The sequence below is a fragment of the Melanerpes formicivorus genome, unplaced genomic scaffold (genome assembly GCF_026170545.1).
Source record: "Melanerpes formicivorus ecotype bairdi unplaced genomic scaffold, bMelFor1.0.p_v2 SCAF_26, whole genome shotgun sequence".
Classification (NCBI taxonomy): domain Eukaryota; kingdom Metazoa; phylum Chordata; class Aves; order Piciformes; family Picidae; genus Melanerpes; species Melanerpes formicivorus.
Window position 1 is genome coordinate 6107816 of NW_027142378.1, and position 21914 is coordinate 6129729.

The 21914-nt window shown below is 37.7% G+C and overlaps 1 protein-coding gene across 16 annotated transcripts in view; it reads right to left on the bottom strand.

The window, feature by feature from the left end:
- The window catches only part of ESRRG (estrogen related receptor gamma), a 412693-nt gene that overhangs the window by 128574 nt on the left and 262205 nt on the right, over positions 1-21914 (bottom strand). For all 16 annotated transcript variants that reach the window (XM_068153480.1, XM_068153478.1, XM_068153479.1 and 13 more), the window contains one exon: positions 446-861. In XM_068153480.1, coding sequence (XP_068009581.1) covers positions 446-848 — 403 coding nt within the window. In that variant the 5' untranslated portion in view covers positions 849-861. The remainder of the gene's footprint in view (positions 1-445; positions 862-21914) is intronic.

The window sequence follows — 21914 nt, forward strand, 5'->3', positions numbered from 1 at the left end:
TAAATGCATTCATGCTTTAACAAAAAGAAACTGGATTTTTATAACAATTTATGCAAGTAGGGGTGTAACTAGGAGTAAATGCACAATATCTGTGTACCAGCCACAAGGTGCATTTCAAGAGGCATTCATGATAACCTTTAGAAAACGATCAGTTTTCTTCAAAACAATAATTTACAGGAATCCATGAGAAATTCGTACACAAAACAAATCTGAATATGCACCTGATGGCCCTGGTGATTTTCATAACCAAAATGAACATGGCAGTGGGCTTAACATGACAGATAGAACACCAACAGAAGCCCAGAGGGTCTTTTTCATGAGTAACAGGTGCATGAACAAATACTATGAAGAATGAAAAGGTACAGTCTGAAGTCCTAACAGGACTTAGTCGAGGAATGCACTAATTCACGTCAAGTAAAATAAACGAGGTTAAAGAATAACCAACCTTGAATCGTCCTCTTGAAGAAAGCCTTGCAGGCCTCGCAGGAAGCCACTCCATAGTGGTACCCTGATGCAATGTCACCACACACCAAACACAGTCTTTTGGGCATCGAGTTCAGCATATATTCACACTTGGTCTGTGAATCTTCAGCAATAGTACTGGAGCAGTCATCATACCGTTTCCTGACCGGCCCATTGCCCCCAAGCCCTGTGGCTGAAGGGTAGAGGGGAGGTGAGTCCAGCCCGTTCTGATGTCCATTCATGGTGGAACTGTAGCTCCCGCTGGCGTCTGAGGAGCCACCGGGACTGTGGTGGTTGATGCTGTCCGTCAGAGAGGCAGGGCTCGACGGTTCCGTCTTGATGTACGACGAACAGCTAGAATCAATGTGTCGATCTTTGCTTGACATTCTGCAGAGAAGCCTGTAGTGGGGAGAGAGAGAAAGAAGAATCTGTGTATTAAAGACAGTGCTCTTTAAGGCTGCTCTGAAAGGGTTAGGGACTGCACATCATTCATTCATTAGTCGATACCTCTTGTTCTACATGAAGGTAATCAGCATAAGGGCATGACAGAGCTTTGTCAAACCTCCAGACAGGCAGTAAACAAAAACTTCAAAGAGACCAAATCCGTCTGTTGTCCCCTCCACCTGCCCTATAGGCTATGTGTCAACTTCACATCAACTCTAAATTCTGAACTTGTCATCTAGCAAGTCAAAACATTTAAAAAATCCTATTCAATGACTTGGCTATTAAACATCTACCTTTTTACATCAATATTTTCCTTCTCCCATCATTACGAGGAACAAATATTTCCAAGTTTGATCTCACAAATGTTCTGCTCGGTAATTAATATTTGTCAAGACGCTTGACTAAAACATGTATCCATCATCTATTGATCTGATCCCAGAATCAAAAAGCAAGTCTCCCACATTCTTTTTCTTTTTTCAATATTGCTTTATTATAGATATAGCTATTTAGCAATGGAGTAGCATATCAGCAGGGAACTCTAACAAATAATTAAGGCTGGACTCCATTTTCACAAAATCTAAGTGAAATGACTCATCAGCTCTGGCTGCAATTACTTTCTAGCCATTATCCTCAGACTAACCAGTAATAACTATGCCACTATCCCATATATCTACAGCTCTATAGGAACTGACATTTTACATGTTCCATTCTTGGAATAAAAAAAGTATCAGGAAATTTTAGATAGGCAGCAGATGAGATTCTGTCTTTCTTACATTTTCAGGATTAAGTTTCTGAAATAAAACCATATAACATTTGATCTGACAAGTTTAAAAAAAAATTAAAAATCTTCTTTGTCTAGTTCATCACAATTTTTTTTTTTTAGTATTTTTACATCTATTTTAGTAAGAAGGGACAAAAATACCAATTACGAAGCTCCAAATCAGATACTATGTTCATTTTCTACAGCTGTGATTATGAGACCAGAGTAGCAAATGGTCTACCCAGCATTATCCTGACAGTACTCTCAGAAGCTGCCAAAGTACAGGTGACAGTTATGAGCATTTCTCCAGAAATATTATCAGCAGAAAAGCAACCACCCCATAAGGCCACACACCTGGAGCTATAGATTCATGTTTTCAAAGCAAATTCATGAAACCAAACAATTTGACTGACTTAACTTGCTCAAGTTATGAGATCTTGTATTGACTTTTTCACATTTTTACGTTTAAAATAAAACTGTTTTCTGCTTCAAGATTTGGAATCAAATTCACCAACGGAAAACAGACAAAAATCCAGAGTGTTGGGTTCCTTTCCAATGAGGGTAACAGACCAAAGCTTGACCCTTCATTAAAGACTTAGGGTGCTTAGGGTGAGATTTACCCAAAAATCAGTGCCCATGGATCTTACTTAAGACCTCTTAATTGCTGTGATCTTTACAATCAAATTCTATTGAAAACAAATGCCATGTGAATTTGGAAAATGGCCAGATTCATGTGCAAAAATGCTACACTCCAAACCTGAAATCACTACTTATTTGGGGAGGTGGAAGGAGCTAGCTATCTGGTGTCAGCAAATAAACCAAGGAAATGGGAAGGTTAAAGCCATGAAAATATCGTATTACAGTGGACCACCTGCTTGTGTTGTCCTTTCCTCAAGAACTGGAGGGGGGGAAGTCCCCTTGCCAGCCTGCAGTAGCGTGTGCCTTTTCTTCTGCATCTGCTGCCTTGTAGCCGTCACTGTTAATGAGCGCTGTAATTAATAGATAGCTCTCTCTTGTCTCTCTACTTGCACTCTGGGCTAAGCACTTTCCTCAAGTCAACGTTTGAAAGAAAGCGGGTCGGCACTGACTTACAGCAGCTCTGCGAATTCCTTTTAATTTAGAGCACTTACACCACCACTCCACTTATTACCTTATAATTACTGGACCGCTCTCACATACATTACAATCTTAGACTAGAGCTAGAAGTTATTAGGGTACTAAAACATGGTGTCTCTCTGTCTCACTCTCCTCTTTCTCTGACACTGAATTTTATACAGCTAGGACTAAAAATACCAATTCACATTCACATTCTGGCAAGTTATTCTTTACGTTATTTTCCTATATACTGGTGATAAGGTCCTTTTACTGACCATGCATTTGGCCTTCTTTTCACCTACCTTGTGCTGAGACACCACAGAAAACAAAAAAATCTCAAAATACAGCAACAGGACTAACTGCCTACAGTCTGCCATAGAATCATAACCAGCTTGATGTCATGTTCTCATCTAAGATTCCTATTGTCAGGGTTTTTTTGTCTAATTTGTGCAATAATGAGCTCGGGTGTCACCCTTCACAGAAAAACTATTTGCAATTAATTAGTTGTCCAATTGCACGTTGTTTTAGCCAGTGCAGAAGTGGATAAATCCCACTCCAAGCAGTCAGATCAAAAATATAATCTCAGTTCTACAAGCATTAAAATCTGATCCCCAGTGTTGCTTAGGCTAAAGTCAGTCTGCTGATGCTTCTGAAGTAGCAGTTTCTGGTACTAACCAAGACAGAGCTGTTTTTGGCTGCCGTTTAAATGGTACAGACTGGATTGGTGCATGCTGGCAAAGCACAAATGCAGTTAAAACATTAACTGCTCCAAGGAAAAGCAAAAACAACAGCGCCTGACTCTGAGAACAAAAACTTTCTCAGTCCCTCAGAGGTGAACTGGAGGCAAGGTTGGGCACTAGCTGTGTGTGGGCAACAGACACCTACTGCTTTCACTCTTTCGTTACAGTACCACATCTGAACAAAAGTAATTCAGAGCCATCTTACATGGATGGCAGGTGGGACCACCATCAAATTATCATGCTGAACATTTGGAATAATGCCTAAACTAGATCTCTGTAAAATCCCTCCCTCAGTTCCCTCCTAATTACTACTTAGCTCGTTACACTGAAGAATTCCTAGACACCATTGCATTATAGTCTAAAACTACAGTTGGAGTTTAATTCTCTCTTCCTCGCTGTGTCTGAAATTCTACAGCTCTATTATTCAAGCCTGAAATATTCACAACTATCTATAAATTCAATTGTCAGCTGGTGGGTTTTTTTCTAGACCTCACTTCAATCTAAAATTAGAGGCACTAAAATTCACATTAACTCTAAGAGGAATGTAGTGAATAAGACTTTATTTCAAAAGAACACCTTTTTGTCAGAAAGAGCTATTTTCAAGATGATGGCTTTATCTGCATTCCAAGAGAATAAGCCCAATTCCACATTGTGCTGTTAATGCAAAAATTTTAGGTCACATTGGATTAATAAAAATCTAAATTTAGTTAAGGTTTATGAATAGAAATAACATGTGTCACATAAAAATGTACAGTATTTATTTTAAAGCCTTGGTGGGGTTTTGTTTTTTGGTTGTTTTGGTTTTTTTTTTCCTCTATTAGATATTCAGTCAAATAAATGGCAGCTCCATTTGTGGTGAGCAGTCCTCGGGTAAATTTCCCAACAACTGGTAGCTCTTAGGTAAACTTTCCTTTCACTAACATTAGGGAAAGTAACTAATTGGCTTTTCAAGCATTGCCATGCCCATATACAAGAGAAACTGCATAGCGTGCTGCAAGCCTCAAGTAATATGCAACATAAAGCATGACTCTTCACATTTCTAATAAATTTATTTCACAACACCTCCATGTCAGAAAGGCACAATGAAAGAGCACTTCAATATGCATCTCCTACTTTAAAATGGTCTTAAACAATAGCGAATAAATTGTAACGCTATGTGCTTATGAAAGGTTGAATACATTAAGAATTTATTAATGCAATCACACTCATATTTCCATCTACCTGCCACATCACTAATGATATTGACAGTGCTGACACTGGCTAAATCAGTATCAATATACAAGTGGAGTGCAAAAATTAACTGCATCTGATTACAGTATATAGCCTTAAAAAAAAAAAAAGCCACTGGGAACTCTTTATATTCCATCCATACATGCAACACATTCAAAAAGTTACTTTTCCCTCAGCTTCCCCATTACCAATACCTAAGGGTGATAAAGAGAACATGCCAGCACTTCATAATCTGTGAACATATTTCATGCTCACTTTTCAAATAGGAAAAGCTCTGCTTACAGCATCATTCATTGAAACACAATGCTATGGGTTGGAAGGGTCCTCAAGAGATTGAGTCCAGCTGCCCACCCTGCAAAGCAGGACCATTTAGGGCAGACCACAGGAATGCATCTAGATAGGTCTTGAAAGTTTGCAGAGAAGGAGACTCCACAACCTCTCTGAGCAGCCTGCTCCCGTGCTGCGTCACCCTCACAATAAAGAAGTTTCTTCTCACATTGAGGTGGAACCTCCTGTGTTCCAGCTTGTACCTGTTGTTCCCTGTCCTATCACTGGACACCACCATAAAGAGACCATCACCTTCATCTTGACATTCACCCCTCAGATATTTACAGACATTAATAAGATCCTATCTCAGCCTCCTCTTCTCAAGACTAAACCGGATCAGTTTTCCCAGTGTTTCTGCACAGAAGCTATGTTCAAGTCACTCAATTGACTACATCAGCTGTGCTGGTGGTTTCAGTGACAGTAATAATCGGTCACAATAATTAGAATAAGCACCTTTATTATAGGCCAACACAAAAGTCCACTTTTACCTGCACATGAAGGTTTTCTGTCCTGAAGAGAGAATTACCCTATTTCCATAAATGTCAGAATTGGCTGTTAGCAGTTGACATTTTTAATGACAGCTACTACGTGGGCGCATCAGCAAGGCAGGTGTTATTATGCACACCTAGGTGCTTTTTACACTAACAGAGCAATCTGCTTGATTTTCCCCCTATACATTCCTCTAACTTATATGCATGTCACACAAAGGTGGTCTTGATTTGTTATCCTCATATTTTAACTATAAAAACTAACCCAAGTCTTGGTCTAGGTGACACTATGTCTGTAGCAGGGTCAGGAATAGAAACTAGCTCCTTGCTCTTACTGTACAGATCACACTACCAAATACTGTGCTTCCTTTCAGTACCATTTCACAGGTGTATACCAAAATCAATAGACAGAAAACAGTGCAGCATCCTCCAGTGATTTCTCACACTTCTGCTTCTCTGAATGTAAGGGGGGGACAAAATGTTTGCATAGAAAGAAATTTAAATGTTGTTTCTTGCACCGATGCCCATAACAACACCTCAAGACTTCCACCGAGTCCTGTTAAAGAGCTGAGTAACAATTTCAATTGAGCAGCTTTACACTGAACATTTTTTTTCTGCTTCAGCTAATTGCACTCTAGTAAAGTGGCAAAACGTGAATCACTTAGTAGGAAAATGGGCACCAGCTGCTATTGTCAGACAATGGAGATGTCGAAGAAAAGGAAAGTGACTGAATGAAGTGTCATGTCAGAAATCAACGGTGCAACGTGTGATTTGAGAAAACATGACTACTTTACAGAGACAGGGTGTCATTATGGCATCACAGTAATACGATGCTTTGACAACTGCTGGGTCTAACATATCATCATTGCATTAAGGTGCACTGGCTTAGTTGGAAGAAGGAAAAGTAAGGATTTCTTCTTTTAATAAGAAATATTGTAAGGCCTGGTTGGTTAACCTAGTAGATGGGATTACTAATTGTGAAATACTGCTAATCTTGTCCCATGCACACACAAACAAAGCTGTTGTTAGGCATCAGGTCTTTATTAATGAACAACTATGTAGAGCCAGGTAGTAAAGAGTACCCTGAGCACACCAGAATGCCTGTGGTGAGTTATTATATTGGAGGAGGGGGGAGAGTGTTATCTTGTGGGTTGTTTGTTTTTTGAACAAACACTGACTTTTTCACTGGTTTTGGTGCTTGGGTTTTTTTTGGGGGGGGTGTTTGTTTGTTTGTTTGTTAAGTTCTTTCATGTTTCTTGAAACCTTCACAACTTCATCTTGGTAAGACAAAACAAAGCAAGTCAATGACTTCTTCCAGAACAGTCACATCCACTAGCAGCCAAAACAGAAGTAGCAATGCTTGAAGCCAACGCGTTGTTACCAGCAGTGGCCTCAGTTAGCTGATGATTGCTGACAGAGGATCCAGCTTTCTAAACAGTTATTATTGCTCTGTATGCAATCGACCAAGCTCTGCTAAGGCATTTCCTACAAAGAAGGCAGGGGAGGACTGCACTTCTGAAAGGTCATTTTTAGCTTAACAAAACAAGCCATTATCTGAGGCCCTTCGCATTTGTACCTCATCTAAGAGGCTACACTGAGTTTCTTTTCTGTGCTGCTTTTAAGAAGGACAAATTTTCAACAGCCTAACTTGCAACTACTGCAAACCCTTCAAAATCAGGTGGAATTATTTTAACCACCCCCACCTCTCTCCCTGTCATATACAAATATTCACTATTGCATCCCTTGCTGTTTCAAGTTGATTCCTTGTGCTTCCTGGTTGATAAACTTTGTTAACAAGAAGGAAATGATCCTGAGATACCCTGATGGGTTGCAAATTATCACTGCTGACAGCTTCTGTGTTTAAAGATTATATCTGATGCAACAATGCATACTAGTGTCATTTATCTTTAGCTCATTTCCTTGGACCTATTTCAACTGAGGGTGAGCATCTCTTGTTTATAGCTCTAAATACTGTAAGTGAGCAACTGGCAAATCAATAAAACTGTTAAATGCATAATAATAGTGTGTAATTACTTACATGATGTTTTGCATAATTAACTGTCTGAGGTGTTCCTTGATATAATGGATACTCAGAGTATGGAATAACCTATAAGCCTATAAAACACACCCTGTTTATATGAACAGAAATTATGTTTAAAACTCTCATTCTAATAATCCAAATCAGGCTTTGGCACTGTATGACAGAAAGCCTTCCTTTCCTGCCAAGTCTAAATCAATTCTTATGGCATTACTTCATAACTAACGTGATATTTCACTGATGATGACTATTACCCTGATTACTTGGAAGTAATGTAGTAATAGCAAAAATACACTTAGATTAAACAAACTACTGCTATTTAATCAATATTATTGAGACAAACTAAGTGTTTTAATAAGTCTGTATAGATGCACTAATGCTAGTTTAATTAAATGTATCCTTAGACATGCAGAAGCTGTGTGGCATACAGATCCTACGGTTTCACAGACTGTAACATTACTCTTCTGAATTTAAAAGCTGAAGCACTCTATAGCCAAAAGAATCTACATCATCTCAGACTGCAAAATTAATATTTTTTACATTGGGCACTCTTTTGGGAACATAAAGTAAACAGGAAAGAACACTCAAAGAGCCAAAAAAGAACACCTTTGAGCCAAAATACCAGACATCCAAAGAGGTGCCAGCCTACAATCATCCAGCGTATTCAATATATGTCACTGAAACACACTTACAAAAGGAAACAAAAAATGAAAATTCCAACTGAAAGGTAAAAAATAAAGTTGATTTGAAAAATGAAATGCCCAAACCTTTATATTTGTATGCATACATGCAATATATATCCTATTAGCTCTGTTATGCACTACTACTAACACACCGGCACCACAGAAAGTTTTCTGTGGCAACTTGCCTACTTCTACGGATTTCCTTTATTTAAAGTAGAAAAAGATAAATTTTTTTGGTATGCTGTGATGGTTCAGTTTTCAAATACTGAAATGTTAATATTTTTTATTTTATTTTATTTTAAAGGAAGTACTGAAGAGAAGGCAATAACAAGAAGTAGACAGCAATTTAAATCAAAATCATTCTGGAATGCCTGAAAGTTATACATGGAAGAAATCTATGACTTTGTATTTTGTGAATACAAGACGGTTCTGATATAACTTTAGTCTCAGAAAATACTTCACAGACCTACTGAGTTTTCAGGTTTCTGTTTTTCTCCTGTTTCTAACATTTTTACCTAGTTAGAACATGGCTGAAGTCATGAGAATAAATCAAACTTGTTTACTGGCTTCTGCCTAATGTTATGTATTTTTTGGTGGCTTCAGTACTTAACATGTTTTACATGAGTCAGCTCTGCAGTGAGAGAGAAGTGGAGAGCTGCACAAACTCAAACAAAGAGACTTCCCATGCCCCAACAGTTTCAACCACAAGGCTTCAATGTGACTACCAGAATAACAGCCAAGCCTCATCATATGAAAATCAGTATATTGATCAGGAAGAGTAAAACTTTATTACTCTATTTTCAAACTGCAGACTAGCACTTTAAATTCATGTCACACGTTGCAACACAGCAAAATCTGGTTTAGAAGTTAGGTGTTTTTCTGTAATGGAACATCATTTTACTTGTGGTTATACTACAGTGGCATCAGGTGGACTCCACCTGATGTCTCTAGCCCCCAGAGGACACAGCAAAGCATCAAGAAGTCATCTGATTATTGATTGTGAAGATATTTTTTTTAAGGAGAGAAAAATCAACTGGAGCAGCAAAAGAAAATAAAATGCTACATTCAGCTACTTCAAGGGAGAAAAATACAAAACTACAAAAATAAGTAAAGATTTATTCAAGAACATAACAGGCTTTCTAAAGAGGGATTATTTTTAAAAGATTACAGCATCAAAAGCAGTTACTTGCACCAGTCAGAAACCCAGTACTACAGATCAGAGAGACATAGCTGTCATTCATCACTTCCCAAAAGGAAAAAGAAGACACAAAAATGCCTTCAGTCTCAAGACAGAGCCAAAGTTTGCACCATCAGATTTTTCACAATTTTTAGCAGCCACTTCTTTCCATCGCTGAAAGGCAGAGTGTAGGTGTGTGCACACCATGTACCTGCCTCCCCACCCAGCTCCCTCTCTGGTTTTCTCCAGATTTATAACAGAAGAGTTATAATTTGCCAACCAAGCTCTGTTAAATTGGAGAAGCGATTAGAAAGAACATACCAGAAATAGTATCTGAGAAGACTCAGGACTGAAACTTACAAAGCAAGTGATCCCACCCCCTCACTCAGCTGGCTCCTGAGTGCGTCCTGTCCTCCCAGCCACACACCACTCCTTTTAAATCCTCCCATACACACACACACAAGCAACCCAGAAGCTGCTTGGTGAGTTGGAAAATGACGTTTTCCTGCAATCAGTGTTTAAGTGAATGTTTGTCCCAGTGTGTTACACCATGCTGTCAGCTAGCAGCAGGGAGTCGTTGAGTTGTTACTACATTTGATTTTACTGCCAGTAGGAAGCTTTATTTCTACCAACTGTTAGTTGCCAGCTCTAAGGATCTTCTCTTACTTTGAGAGGGTTTTATTTATTTATTTTGTAGATGCAGTCCATTCTTTTTCACTCTGAGGACTTCTAGTGTACAGCAGAAGCATTTCCACATATGGCAGCAGTGCCTTCACGTATGCTTGCTGTCTTAAACATTAAAAACTAATTCTATTAAGGCAGCTCTAAGCCGATTCTGACACACATCAGAAAAGTGATTTTTATATCTGAACACCTGACTGAGAGGTTGAAAAGATAAAAACTTAAGGAAACTGAAGCAGGGGAATTTTTTTGTCATCTTTTCCAAAAATGTGGGATTATGGTATGGAGAGGTAAATTGGGTGCATTCCTTCCAAGGAGAGTGCTTGCTATCCAGACAAGAGTTTGGAAATCTCTGCTCAGCAGCATATGCTTCCAAATAAGAGTTTTCAGTGGGGCTATTTGTTTGCTTGTTTATTATTCATATATATCCTGAAAGGTTTCTCCTCTGTCAAACAAGATCCTATAACTTTAACAGTTGTTTACAATGCTTTCTCTTCCTACACAATAATGATGATTTTGATAATTAGGATTTAATTATAATGAATCTGACAACAACTTCCAACAATGAAAAGCATCTTTAGAAAAATGAAAGCATATGCGTGAATATTGCAGGGAGGTGGGGTGGGGGAGAGAAATACCTTCCTATGAGACAGCCTGAGAACACAGGCTGAATGGAAAAGTAATTAACACTAAAGAGCTAAAACTGTAATTAAAGAAAATTTCATTAAAGGGAAGCAGGTGATTCCACTTTCCTAAATATGACAAGGTGCTGTATAAAAATAAAATAGCAGGCAGTTTCAGTGAGTGGAGCAGGAAAGCCATGTCTTTAACCAGATCAAATTCTCGAAATTGGCTGTCAAGACGGGATTGTTGTGATTTATACCCGTCTATCAAGCGCACGAAAGAGAGACAGGAGAGGAAAAGAGGCAAGCTGCTGTCGCTTCCATTCGCAAAGCACCTTTAATTTCCACAGCACCATCTGTTACCAAATCTAATTCACATTCCCTCCTAATCTGGTTTAGTTCTGTAATACTAATTCTTCCACTACTCTTAGGAACATCACTCTCAAGAAAAAGCTTTGGTTCTGGGTAGGTAAAAAATTGAATATTACACAGTTAAGGTTCTGGTGACTTAAGTGGAGCATGCTGCCCATTAAAATGCACTCCTAGTAACAGGATTTGTTTCTAGTCAGTGCAGAGATACAGAATTACTCACATTTGAAAAAAGCCATGGGGGGAGGAGAGGAGAGGAAAAGAAGGGGAGTAAAGGCTGGGGGGAGGGGGGGAAGAGAAATCACAGCTGATGATAGGAAAGCAGGCTGTGGACATGAAAGCAGAGGTTGTCATAAAATACAATTGTTGTCAAGTTTAGTCACTTTCAGTACTGGCTATAAAATCACTTTTTCACGGTCTCATATTGAAAGCTTGAAACTGTATTTTTTTGCTGGGGAAACTAAAAGGAATGCATTGTAAGAGTCTATGAAGGAGCAAATATTACTTTCAACCTATGAGATGCAAATGTCTGTAAGAAACCAAAAAGGTAGAGACAAAAATTTAAAGTGATTCAAAACAGTCTCCTGATAGCCATGGTCTTACTTGCAGCTGTTTGATGATGACAAAAGCCCCAATTACTTTTATGGAACTTGGAAACAAAAGAAAAGGACCAAGTCTTTCCCATGGGCTAGCCATTTTCAGATGGGTAGTCCCACATCTACTGGGCCTAGGGGTGACTGAGCTTTCTCCTTGGGTCCCACACACAGCTCCTTGACTAGGACCTCTTGAAATCAACATAAAAAGGAAAAAAAATTGGACTTAGACAATTAATACTAACCTTATGATACTTTATTAATAATGTTGATCTTTTACTAACTAATTTTAACACAGATCTTAAACTGCATTTCCAGAGAATATCATTATTTCGCTCTTACAGATGGGCAAAACAAGACACAGAAAGGTGAAGAGTTGCTTAACACTGCACAGCTGGGAAATGACAGTATGGAACAGAATCAAGATCTTGGGGAATCCCAATGCAGTATATTCTGCATTATTTGTTAATTGCCATGGCTTTGATGAAAACACCCCTTCAAAAAAACCTAAGTATTTATTTCTAAGAAGAGAACTTGCCTTCAACTTCCCAAAACAGGACCTTTTTTAGCTTTAAATACACGGTTTTTAATGAATGGGAACATTTTTTGTCAGGCTAAATTAAATCTCCTCCTATTCCTACATTAAAATGTAGAGGGTTTTATTATTCTGTTGAAGTAATCCTGATTTATTTGTATGTAGCCTTCCCAAAAACAAAGCCTATGGCAAGAACAGCTTTAGCCAACACACAGGGTAATGTGTGAGCAATGTGTAGCTGTGAATAGCCCAAGGATTTTTTTGTTCTAGTGGTTTTTTTGTTTGTTTGTTGTTGTTGCTTTTTAATAAGGATTTGAAATGGAAGAGGCAGACAGTATCAGGAAAAAAACAAAACAAAACAAAACAAAACACACTTTGACAAAATAGTAACACTCTACAAAATGAAAAAAGGAGTGCTCTTTTTCATTAGATGAAAGAGCAATGCATAAACAAATTCCTGGCAATAGAAATGATTACTAATCTGTTAACTGCTGTGATACATCCATGAACAGAGATGTCAGGTCTAAAGATGAACGTGAATTTTGAAGAAGTCTCCTCCTCCAGTATCACTGCTTAATTCACAAATTGCTTAAATCATCTGGGTAATTTTATAAGCACTGTTGGGTTTCTTATTTTAATGGGAAGGGTAGTTAAAAACCAAAACAAACAAAAACCCCCACGTAACCACAAAAGTAAATTTCTTCCAAACCTAGCACATCTGCCATTTGTTGTGGGTCAAAACCTTGGGTACAGGGGAACAGACCCAGCAACTCTGAAGCTCTCCAAATTTATACTTATGTAACAGTGTTATTCCCCAACATAGCCTGTGATTTCAGAGGTTCTATGGTCCTGATATTCCAATGTGCAAGAAGCAGGTGGATTACCATAACCTAATGCACCCAAAGAAAATCACATTGACAGGCTCTGAGAGCAGAGATGTCTATATTCTTAATTTATTTTAACACTAAAGCACTTGAGTGATATGAGCCCGGGCTGTTAATGCACAACTTTTCTACTTCTACACTATAAAGTCTCTTCACATTTGTAAATTACTAGGGAGGGGGGAGGGGGGAACTATTCCTCTGAATTCTTACTCTTTCTTTATCTGTCTCAATTCTGGAAGCACTGGAAATAGTAAACAGTCAAACCAAGCAGTTGGGTATAGTACTAATGACTGAATTCACCACATGCTGAGATAAATCAGTGAATTTATACAAGTAAAACCTATGCAGCTTAAGTCCTTTCTACTCTGTCTTGGATTTTAATGTGTGATTACAGATTTTTACAAATAAACAAACAAACGTTTGGCTTTTCACAGTTTCTCATTCTTCACATATTACTATGTGTAATTCAAACCTATTTATGCCACTGAGTTTACATGTTGGAAATCTGCCTCTGGATGTAAGCAGCAAAGGTCAGGAAGCAATGGTTTTCGCTTTTAAAACATTTACATGACTCCAGCAACTTTGCAGGATGAACTTTTCACAAAGCCCTGATATGCTTCACACAGGGAGTCAGAAAATGTAGGAAAGTCAAGATATTCAAGTAAAATTGTATTAAGTACCAGATGTGCACCAGCCCAGTTATTACATTCAGTACAAGAACATTGGTACTTGCAATTATAAAGCAATTGCATCAATGTGCTGCAATTATTACACACTGAATCTGTGGTCATCTCTTCTGTAAGAAGTCACTGAGAGACTTGTCCAAGAAAAGCCTTATACAAACGGATGAGCATTAATTACTCCACATTGCACACTACAAATATCAGCAGTATTTTAATGATAGACTTCCTTCAATTATTTCAACAGTATAATGTCTGGATGGATTTATTTTATTTTATTTTTTTTTGGGTAGAAGTTCTGCTTAAGTCAACTACCCTTGAGTAAGCAATGAAAGACTTGCCTGAAGAGAGTACTAGCACTGCAATCCACCACTAAACTAAATTAACACAGTTTTGATCCTGAAGCATTTTGTGCCTCACTAGTTTCAGTGCAAGTTCAGGGGGCTCAGCAAAGTGAGTATCAGCCCTGATCAGTTCATGGGAGTGCATTAAATGGTAATTGTACCAATTGGACTTAACAGCTTTTATCATGATAGGGCTAAAGTCTGGAATAAAAATCCCCCTGCATATCACCAAGCCTAGAATACACACCAAATCTGCTCCATTCCTTCACTGGTTCTTTACATGGTAGAGTCTGAGAGTAACCAAGTCTTTATATTACCACAGCTTCATGGAATAAATAGCCTGGAGAACTACCAAATAAATTATGAGCAACCAAGGCAACACCAACATACTCCAGACTTTACCTATAGTTGGAAGCTTAACAAACCAAGGGCATTTGTGGAAATCAGCATGAATACTTAAAAGAGGCCACTCTCATCTTCCCCTGGATAGTTGCATCAAACTGTCAAATCCAAAATGGGACATCAAATGAAATATTTGTCATAGGACAACAAATGATGATAATCAAATGATGATGTGGGATTGGCTGACTGTACATTATATGGGCATGGTTATACCTACCGGTTGCATTAAATATGAGAGCCTGAGATTTATGTTATGGGTGATAAGGCCAAGAATGCTGTAAAACTGAAAAAATATGGCAACAGTATGCAGTACATCACTACCAGGATAATTATTTATATAAAAAGTTCCCATTCTTAGACTTCCAACGTGTAGGGACAAAATTCATATATTCAAAGAAGACATAATAATAACCTGTCAGCTTGTGGTGATGTATATGTTTTTAATCCAAATGACCACAGTCTCCATTCTACCTGTCATAAAAGGACACAAAAAAAATGAATTTTCCTTTCATAATTCTTTAAATGGAAAGGGAAAAACACAGAAGCATGGTAAGTGGCTCATTCCAGTGGACAGATGGACAGGCAGTAGCAAAATGTATGAATAAAAGGCACTGTTCCTTCACTAATGCTATTTTCACTTGTTACATACTGCAACTCAAAGACAGGGAAGGTATTCCTTCCTTTGTCTTTTCAAATATACCCTATTCCATACACTAAGAGATTGCTATAAAGACTAAGAAGTGTATTACACTATTTAGCTGTCATTGAAAGCAATCCTGCACAAACTAGCAGAAAAGCACTTCTTCACATACATCTTACTTCCTTGAGGCAAAGGTCCCCTACTCTGAAATTCTCCACTACTGGCAGAAATTTAATGTATCTATCAGTCTCTTCCGGGGCAGAAGGAAAACTATACAGTCCCTTCTACCCACTGCACATACAAACCCACACCACACAGAAGCCACAAATCTTCCCTGGTCTGCATTCTTCCAGGGTGAAAATTACAAAGGAATTTAACTAAGTTAATTTTAAGTGCTGAAAATGTAGGCAGACTGCTCAGTTATTTCATTTTAAAAGATCTTCATTTTCCCATCTGTGTTATGGCAATTTTATTACACATTCGGCAAATTTACAGTAACAAGATGTTCCCCTGACAAATTAATCACTTTCCAAGCATTTTATCATATAAATAAAATATCACCTCAAGAGAGAAAATCAGCTCAATCAGTTGATTTAACCCATCTTTCGGGGAACTCGTCTGAAACAGATTGAGCGCATTTTCTCTGAAGAGGGACTGCACACACATCCTCCTGGACTCCCAGCTCATATGGTGAGGTTTTTCCAAAAGAAAATGTTTAAGACTAGCTGATAGGATGCAAGATTCTTACTGTACAAATTACAGCGCTGCAATGACGGTTCTCCATCAGGAACAAACAGAGACTCACTTAAGAGCAGGTATAGGTATTAACCGAGGATCTGCATTTCCCCTTAGGACACTGCTAACTATTTGTGCAATGTTCTCTGGTGTTTTACAACAATCACAATACAAAGAGTAAATACATACAGTTCTTGATAATCTGCTCTAATGTTTTATGAGTATCACAGTAAGATAACACAGGTAAAACTCCAACCAGTTTTTGCTTGGCTTTTTTAAATTTCCCCAGTGCTCTCTGATCATTTTCAAAAGTAAATTTTGTTTTACAAAAAACAAAGAGACTGGCAACATTAGCTATACCATACATGAACAGCAGTGGGTTCAATTTAAGTTTTCCCACACTACATCTCAGAACAACCAAATGCCTTTCTGGAGAGACTCTTGTCCCTAAAGAAATTTAACCTCCCTGCCATTTAACCTTTCTCCCTGTGCCCTGCTTACACTATTCTACTTTCCATTCAGCAACTGCCAACAACTATAAACAATAAGAAGCACCTTTCCTCTCTTTGTGCCACTAGATTCTATAGAGTTGTTAAATCCAAACAATTTTAGTCAGATTTGTTATTTTTTACATGGAGTTAGTATTACCAATACAGTCTTCTTTCTTTCTTTATTCCATCACTCAAGAAACATGACAGCAAATCATCCTTTTGCCAGAAAGAACCACCCCACCAGACAACACTGACCCATAATTCTTGCAACATGACTATGCTCTTCAGTGAGATATCCACAATATTCTCGAAGTTTAGGATGACAAGGAAAAGAGAATTTACACATCTAGACAGCCTTTCCACCCCCTTTACTACCTCAGCAAAACACCAACTTTATCTCCCCAAATATCAACACACAAAAAAATGTATATAAGTCCACAATTCACCAACCTACACGCAGGAAAACAGAATGTTTTATGGAATGCTATCAAATAGCAACATAAATGCTAGTATTTGCTACTTAGCCCATATAATTAATAATGCTGTAAATAGCCATATTAATACTACAAGGCATCCGTATTAAAAGCTGCAAGCTCTGTACAACCTTGGATGGCTTAAGTGTTAGCAATAAAGAATGCTTCTATGAACAATTATGAAATCTACATACAAACACAAAATTCCATATGCTACATGTATCTTTTACATGCTAAAACATTCCTAGTTTAAATACTTTATAAATAAATTACTTTTTGAGGTCATGAAACAACAAAGCATTCTAAGCACGTGCCAGAGTCATTTCAGTTGTTTAAATGGATGCCACAAACTTGGGGTAGAGGGACAGGGAGAGAAAGAAAGACCGAAAAAGACAGAAAGAGAGACCAAAAGAATGAACCACAAGACATACACAAGACAACAACTCACAGTGCTTTCTACTGTTGTTATTTTTCTACATTGGGAAAAATATAAACATTTATTCTACAAGATGCAAATACACATGGCCAACTGGAAAAGGCCTCATTGACCTCTTCTTCCAAGTACTTAGCCAAGAAGCTTACTACCTGTATCAAATGACTTATGCATACAAGCTTTGAAGGACCAAGTCCCAAAAATAAGTGTTTAATTTAAAAAGCAGCTTCTCCAGCTTTTACTAGAAAAAATGGCATTCTAAAAATGTAAACAGTGGAAGTGAGTATCTTTTCCTGTCCTACTAAGTGGATATTGTTAAAATACTCGAGCAGCTGGAACCTTAATTCAATGGAAGATATTCTGTTCTCAGCCAGTACACACCAATCAACCATTTTTGATCTAAACACAACTGAAAGGAGTACTTTCCTTAATTGTGAAGTATAAAATTCAAACACTGTGGTAAGAAAAAAGATGCAATACTTTCACTTACATTTATAAAGCAGAGCAGAATTTAGTAAGTGACATCAGAATACAACTTTGAATCCAGCATCCTGCTAGACACTGAAGACCCAGGTGCCAGTGTAACCACTGTGGAAATGGATGAATTTGATTCCATAGAGTAAGCACACAACTGCTTTCCTGATTGAGCTCACCTGATTACAGCATATGGCCAGTATTTTATAAAAAACTTCTACAACATTCAAACCAAAGCATAATACAGAGCCTTTCACAAAATGAAGGGCAAATCTTGCAGATCTCAGGTAGGGCAGAAAGCTCTGGGGTAAGAAGTCACCCCTCACAGAATGTTGAGCATTCCTTATTTAACCCAAATTCCTACTAACATTTATTCTGGCAATATCTAATTGAGGCAACACATCTTCATTTGGTACTCTTTTCACAGCCTGCTGGTGGACTTAAAAAAGTCTGCACAAGGCCCTCAGATGCTTTGGCCTAAATGTTTGGGACACATAAAATTCCTTCAATTGGTTTTTAAATTAAAAATTAAACTCCTCTTTTGAAAGTCATGTCCTTGCAAGTTCTGAAGTAGCCACTAATCCTTTTATACACCATAAAATATTTTCATCATTTTTTCCTCCCCTGGAATTGTTTCCTCATTCACCACAGAACACATACTGTACTCCGAAAATCATTTAACAGCAGAGTCAATCTACAAGAAGAAAGAGAACTCAAAGACCTGGAAAGTTAAGAACATAAAGTTTAAATTACTTTCAAAGGTTAAATTAATCTTCACTTAATGGGGTGATCATTTAACTTCGGGGATCACATTTTAGATGGAAGATGGATATTCACATTGAGTTAGACACTTTAAGACAGTCTCCAGGATCTCAACTTTGCAAACAAAACCTCTTCAATCTGAGGATGATACAGGACACAGAACCTTTAAATTTGAAAGATGACAAAGTGGATTATTGCTTAGTTACACGTTCCAGCAGGGAGATCCATTACCATAGACATTCTGCTACAAGTACACAATGTGCCTTAATAGTAGCTAGAACCTTATTGGCTTAAAAAAAAACAACGTAAAAAGGGGTTTGCATGTGAATTGAACTTAATAGGTTTGACATGGACTAACCTTAAAGAATCCAATCCACTCAAATCCTTTTGAAGGCTGCAGCTAAATTTCATGCAAATCTTAAGAGAAGTAGCCAGACTGTTAGGATTTCAAGATGCTTGTCCCTTTCTTCTGCAGATCTAAAACAATGATGCAACTCCCCCCCCACCCCGCGCCACGATTTCAGGATTCCTCTTTAGATGGCCCAGGTTCTATCCTTTGGCCCAGGAAATTTTGACATTTAAAATCTGAAAGCAAGAAGGAGCTGACATCAGGAACCATACCAAAATAAGAAGCAAATACATTTTTTTTTTTAAAGACAGCACTGGACTAATATTTTACTCATTTATTAAAAGATCTGACACGACACCACTATTAGTAAAATGTTTAGAATAGGATGTTGCATATCAATTTCCCATGCTCAAATCCAGCACTAACAATTTTTACCTTTTCTAAAAATAATTCCATTTTAGCAACAGATAATCCACTACAGTTTAAACCTTCTAGTGGTCATTTTGAAATACAAGCAAGCAACTTTTAAAAATAAGCCTAATTGTTTTTTTTTAAGGCTTCTGTAACAATACAGAATTCTGTTTGCTCACCCCCTATTAAAAAACTCTGGAAAGATTTAAGTGTTCTATGTGTGCTTATGTAGGCAGAAAAGCACGTACATATATATATATATACTTGTCTGTATAACAATACATACATTGACAGCTGGAAAATTATTTGTTTGATGACTGGATTTAATCTTCACCTGATAAACACGAGAGGAAAAGCAAAAGCATTTGTCAGCTGATTTTCCTCTTAGAATAAAGTACAGATGACTACAAATGTAACTAACTATAACCAAATCAAAACCACAGAGTGTGTATAAGACACCGACTATGCAAAGTAGTTATAAATTCTTGGTTAACAAAGGGCACAGAAAGCCCTTAAAGGAAATATTTTATTTCTGCTAAATGAATACCTAAAAGCATTACATTTCATCAGTTTCACTTAGGTTTAAAGTCCCCAAAGATTCCCCTCCTGAAACTGGCTATATTTTATGTGCAAACCAGGCTGAGAGCTATCTAAATCTAGATAAAACTCATTGGCTTGTAATCTTCACAATGATCTATACATCTAAATCTATATGCAAATCAAATGCTCTCATGCATTAACACATTCCAAAGCATCTAGGAGTATGAGAGTGCTTTCTCCCTCTCACAACCCCCCTTCCTTTGCTCCTCTCCCCCTCTCTTTATTTACACTAGCTACCTAAATAATTCACACTGCCTTCTTTTCAGCCTGAATGTTCTTCTGTTGAAGCCTGCAATGAGCTATTGCAGTAACCAGATGGACACATGAATGCAGCAGGTGGGACAGATGGCAGACCGCCCTGTCTGACGCTGGCTGCCTCAGCTTGGACTGCCTTTTCCTTCCAGGTACATTATCATCAGTGTAGCAGAAAGGAGTACACAGAGGGGAAAAAACCTCTTTACATACAATATTATATGAATTGGTTAAATAAATGACCAGATGCTTATTTGCTTTTTAAACCAAAATGCAATTTACTTAAGAGTGCATGAAAAGCATTTCCCCTCTTCCCTTAGAGGAGAAAGGTCCCATCTCTATGCTTCAGCAAGGCCCCTCTGTGGTGCACATAAACCAAAATATGCCTGAAATCTTACAAAGATCTTAAGTCATGAGTTCACAAAATTCTTTTCAATCAGCTACAGTTTCCAAATACCTCTACCTTTTCACAGGTAACTGTTCCATTTTCTTTTAGTATAAATTTATATACCTTCTGGTACACAGTCACAGTTTTCAGATGAAGGCTTAACAGGTACCATACGTCTGTTTCCATCTGCGTGACTGAATTTCTTCTGCTTTCCATTCCAGGAGATATATAAACCTTTTAATTTATTACAAAACATTTGATACTTCTAGGGGAAATGCAGACAAAAGCTAAGACAATATGTCGTTCTTTAACTGCAAAAACTAACATTTTAATGTGTTGGTTTCCTCTCTGCAACACTGGGCAAACACAGTGAAGATGACAGTATTAAAAACAAAAAAGAAAACACAGACCAACCTGTAATATGCATTTTGAGCAAGAATACACAAAACCTAGGAAAAAAAGTCTGGTGCCACATCTGGCAGGGTTTGACTGGTATCAGTATCATTGTACCATACAAGCCACTCTTTTTATACAGAAGGTATTGCTGTCCAAATGAGCAGAAGTGATTAACTTAATACACTGTATCGGTTGCCTGCTAAAGAGTATGAACTGAAATCACTGTTTCAAGGGCAATTTTTAAAAATCTCTTGAAATAATGTATTAAATCTAAGTGGTCAGTTAGATCCTCTATGCAATCATATACTATCCAGATTTGTCTCCCCAACTTTTTCTCCCATGCCCTATGCTATGTCAGTGACAGCAGCCTGTGCTGCGACCTGGTCTGTTTTCCCTCACGGTGCTCTTCTACCTCATTTTCACCACATTCACCTTCTATGAACTGACATATAGGAAACCACCCACCTCCCCTTCAAATGCCAGGTAGATTTTTCACTGATCTACAGCGAAACAATCCACACTTCCTCATTACCCTGAAGTTAATATTTGGTGTTATTTTTTTAATTAAAAATGCAAATTTTACACAACTCTATGTGCACAGAGCATGGCTGTACTTGCCATATTAAAAAGCAGGCTGTTCCCTCTTCTGCAGCTTTCATGACTTGCTTGCATTTTTACACATCAAAGCTCTTGAATAGGAACTATCTATATATTTTGCACACTGTGTACCATCACTTCATTAAAGAAGCCTCTATATACTACCATAGAAGCACAAATAATATGGAATTTATTTGCAATTACACTCAAGCACTGAGTCAAATCTCCTTTCTTTTTTTTCCCTTTTTTTTTCTTTCAATCCAAATAAGCAATTACACAATGTTGCAGGTGAAAGAAAAAGTGTGAGTCAAGACATGTCCTGTATTAGATTCTGTTCCCTCTGAGCATACTGGACTAA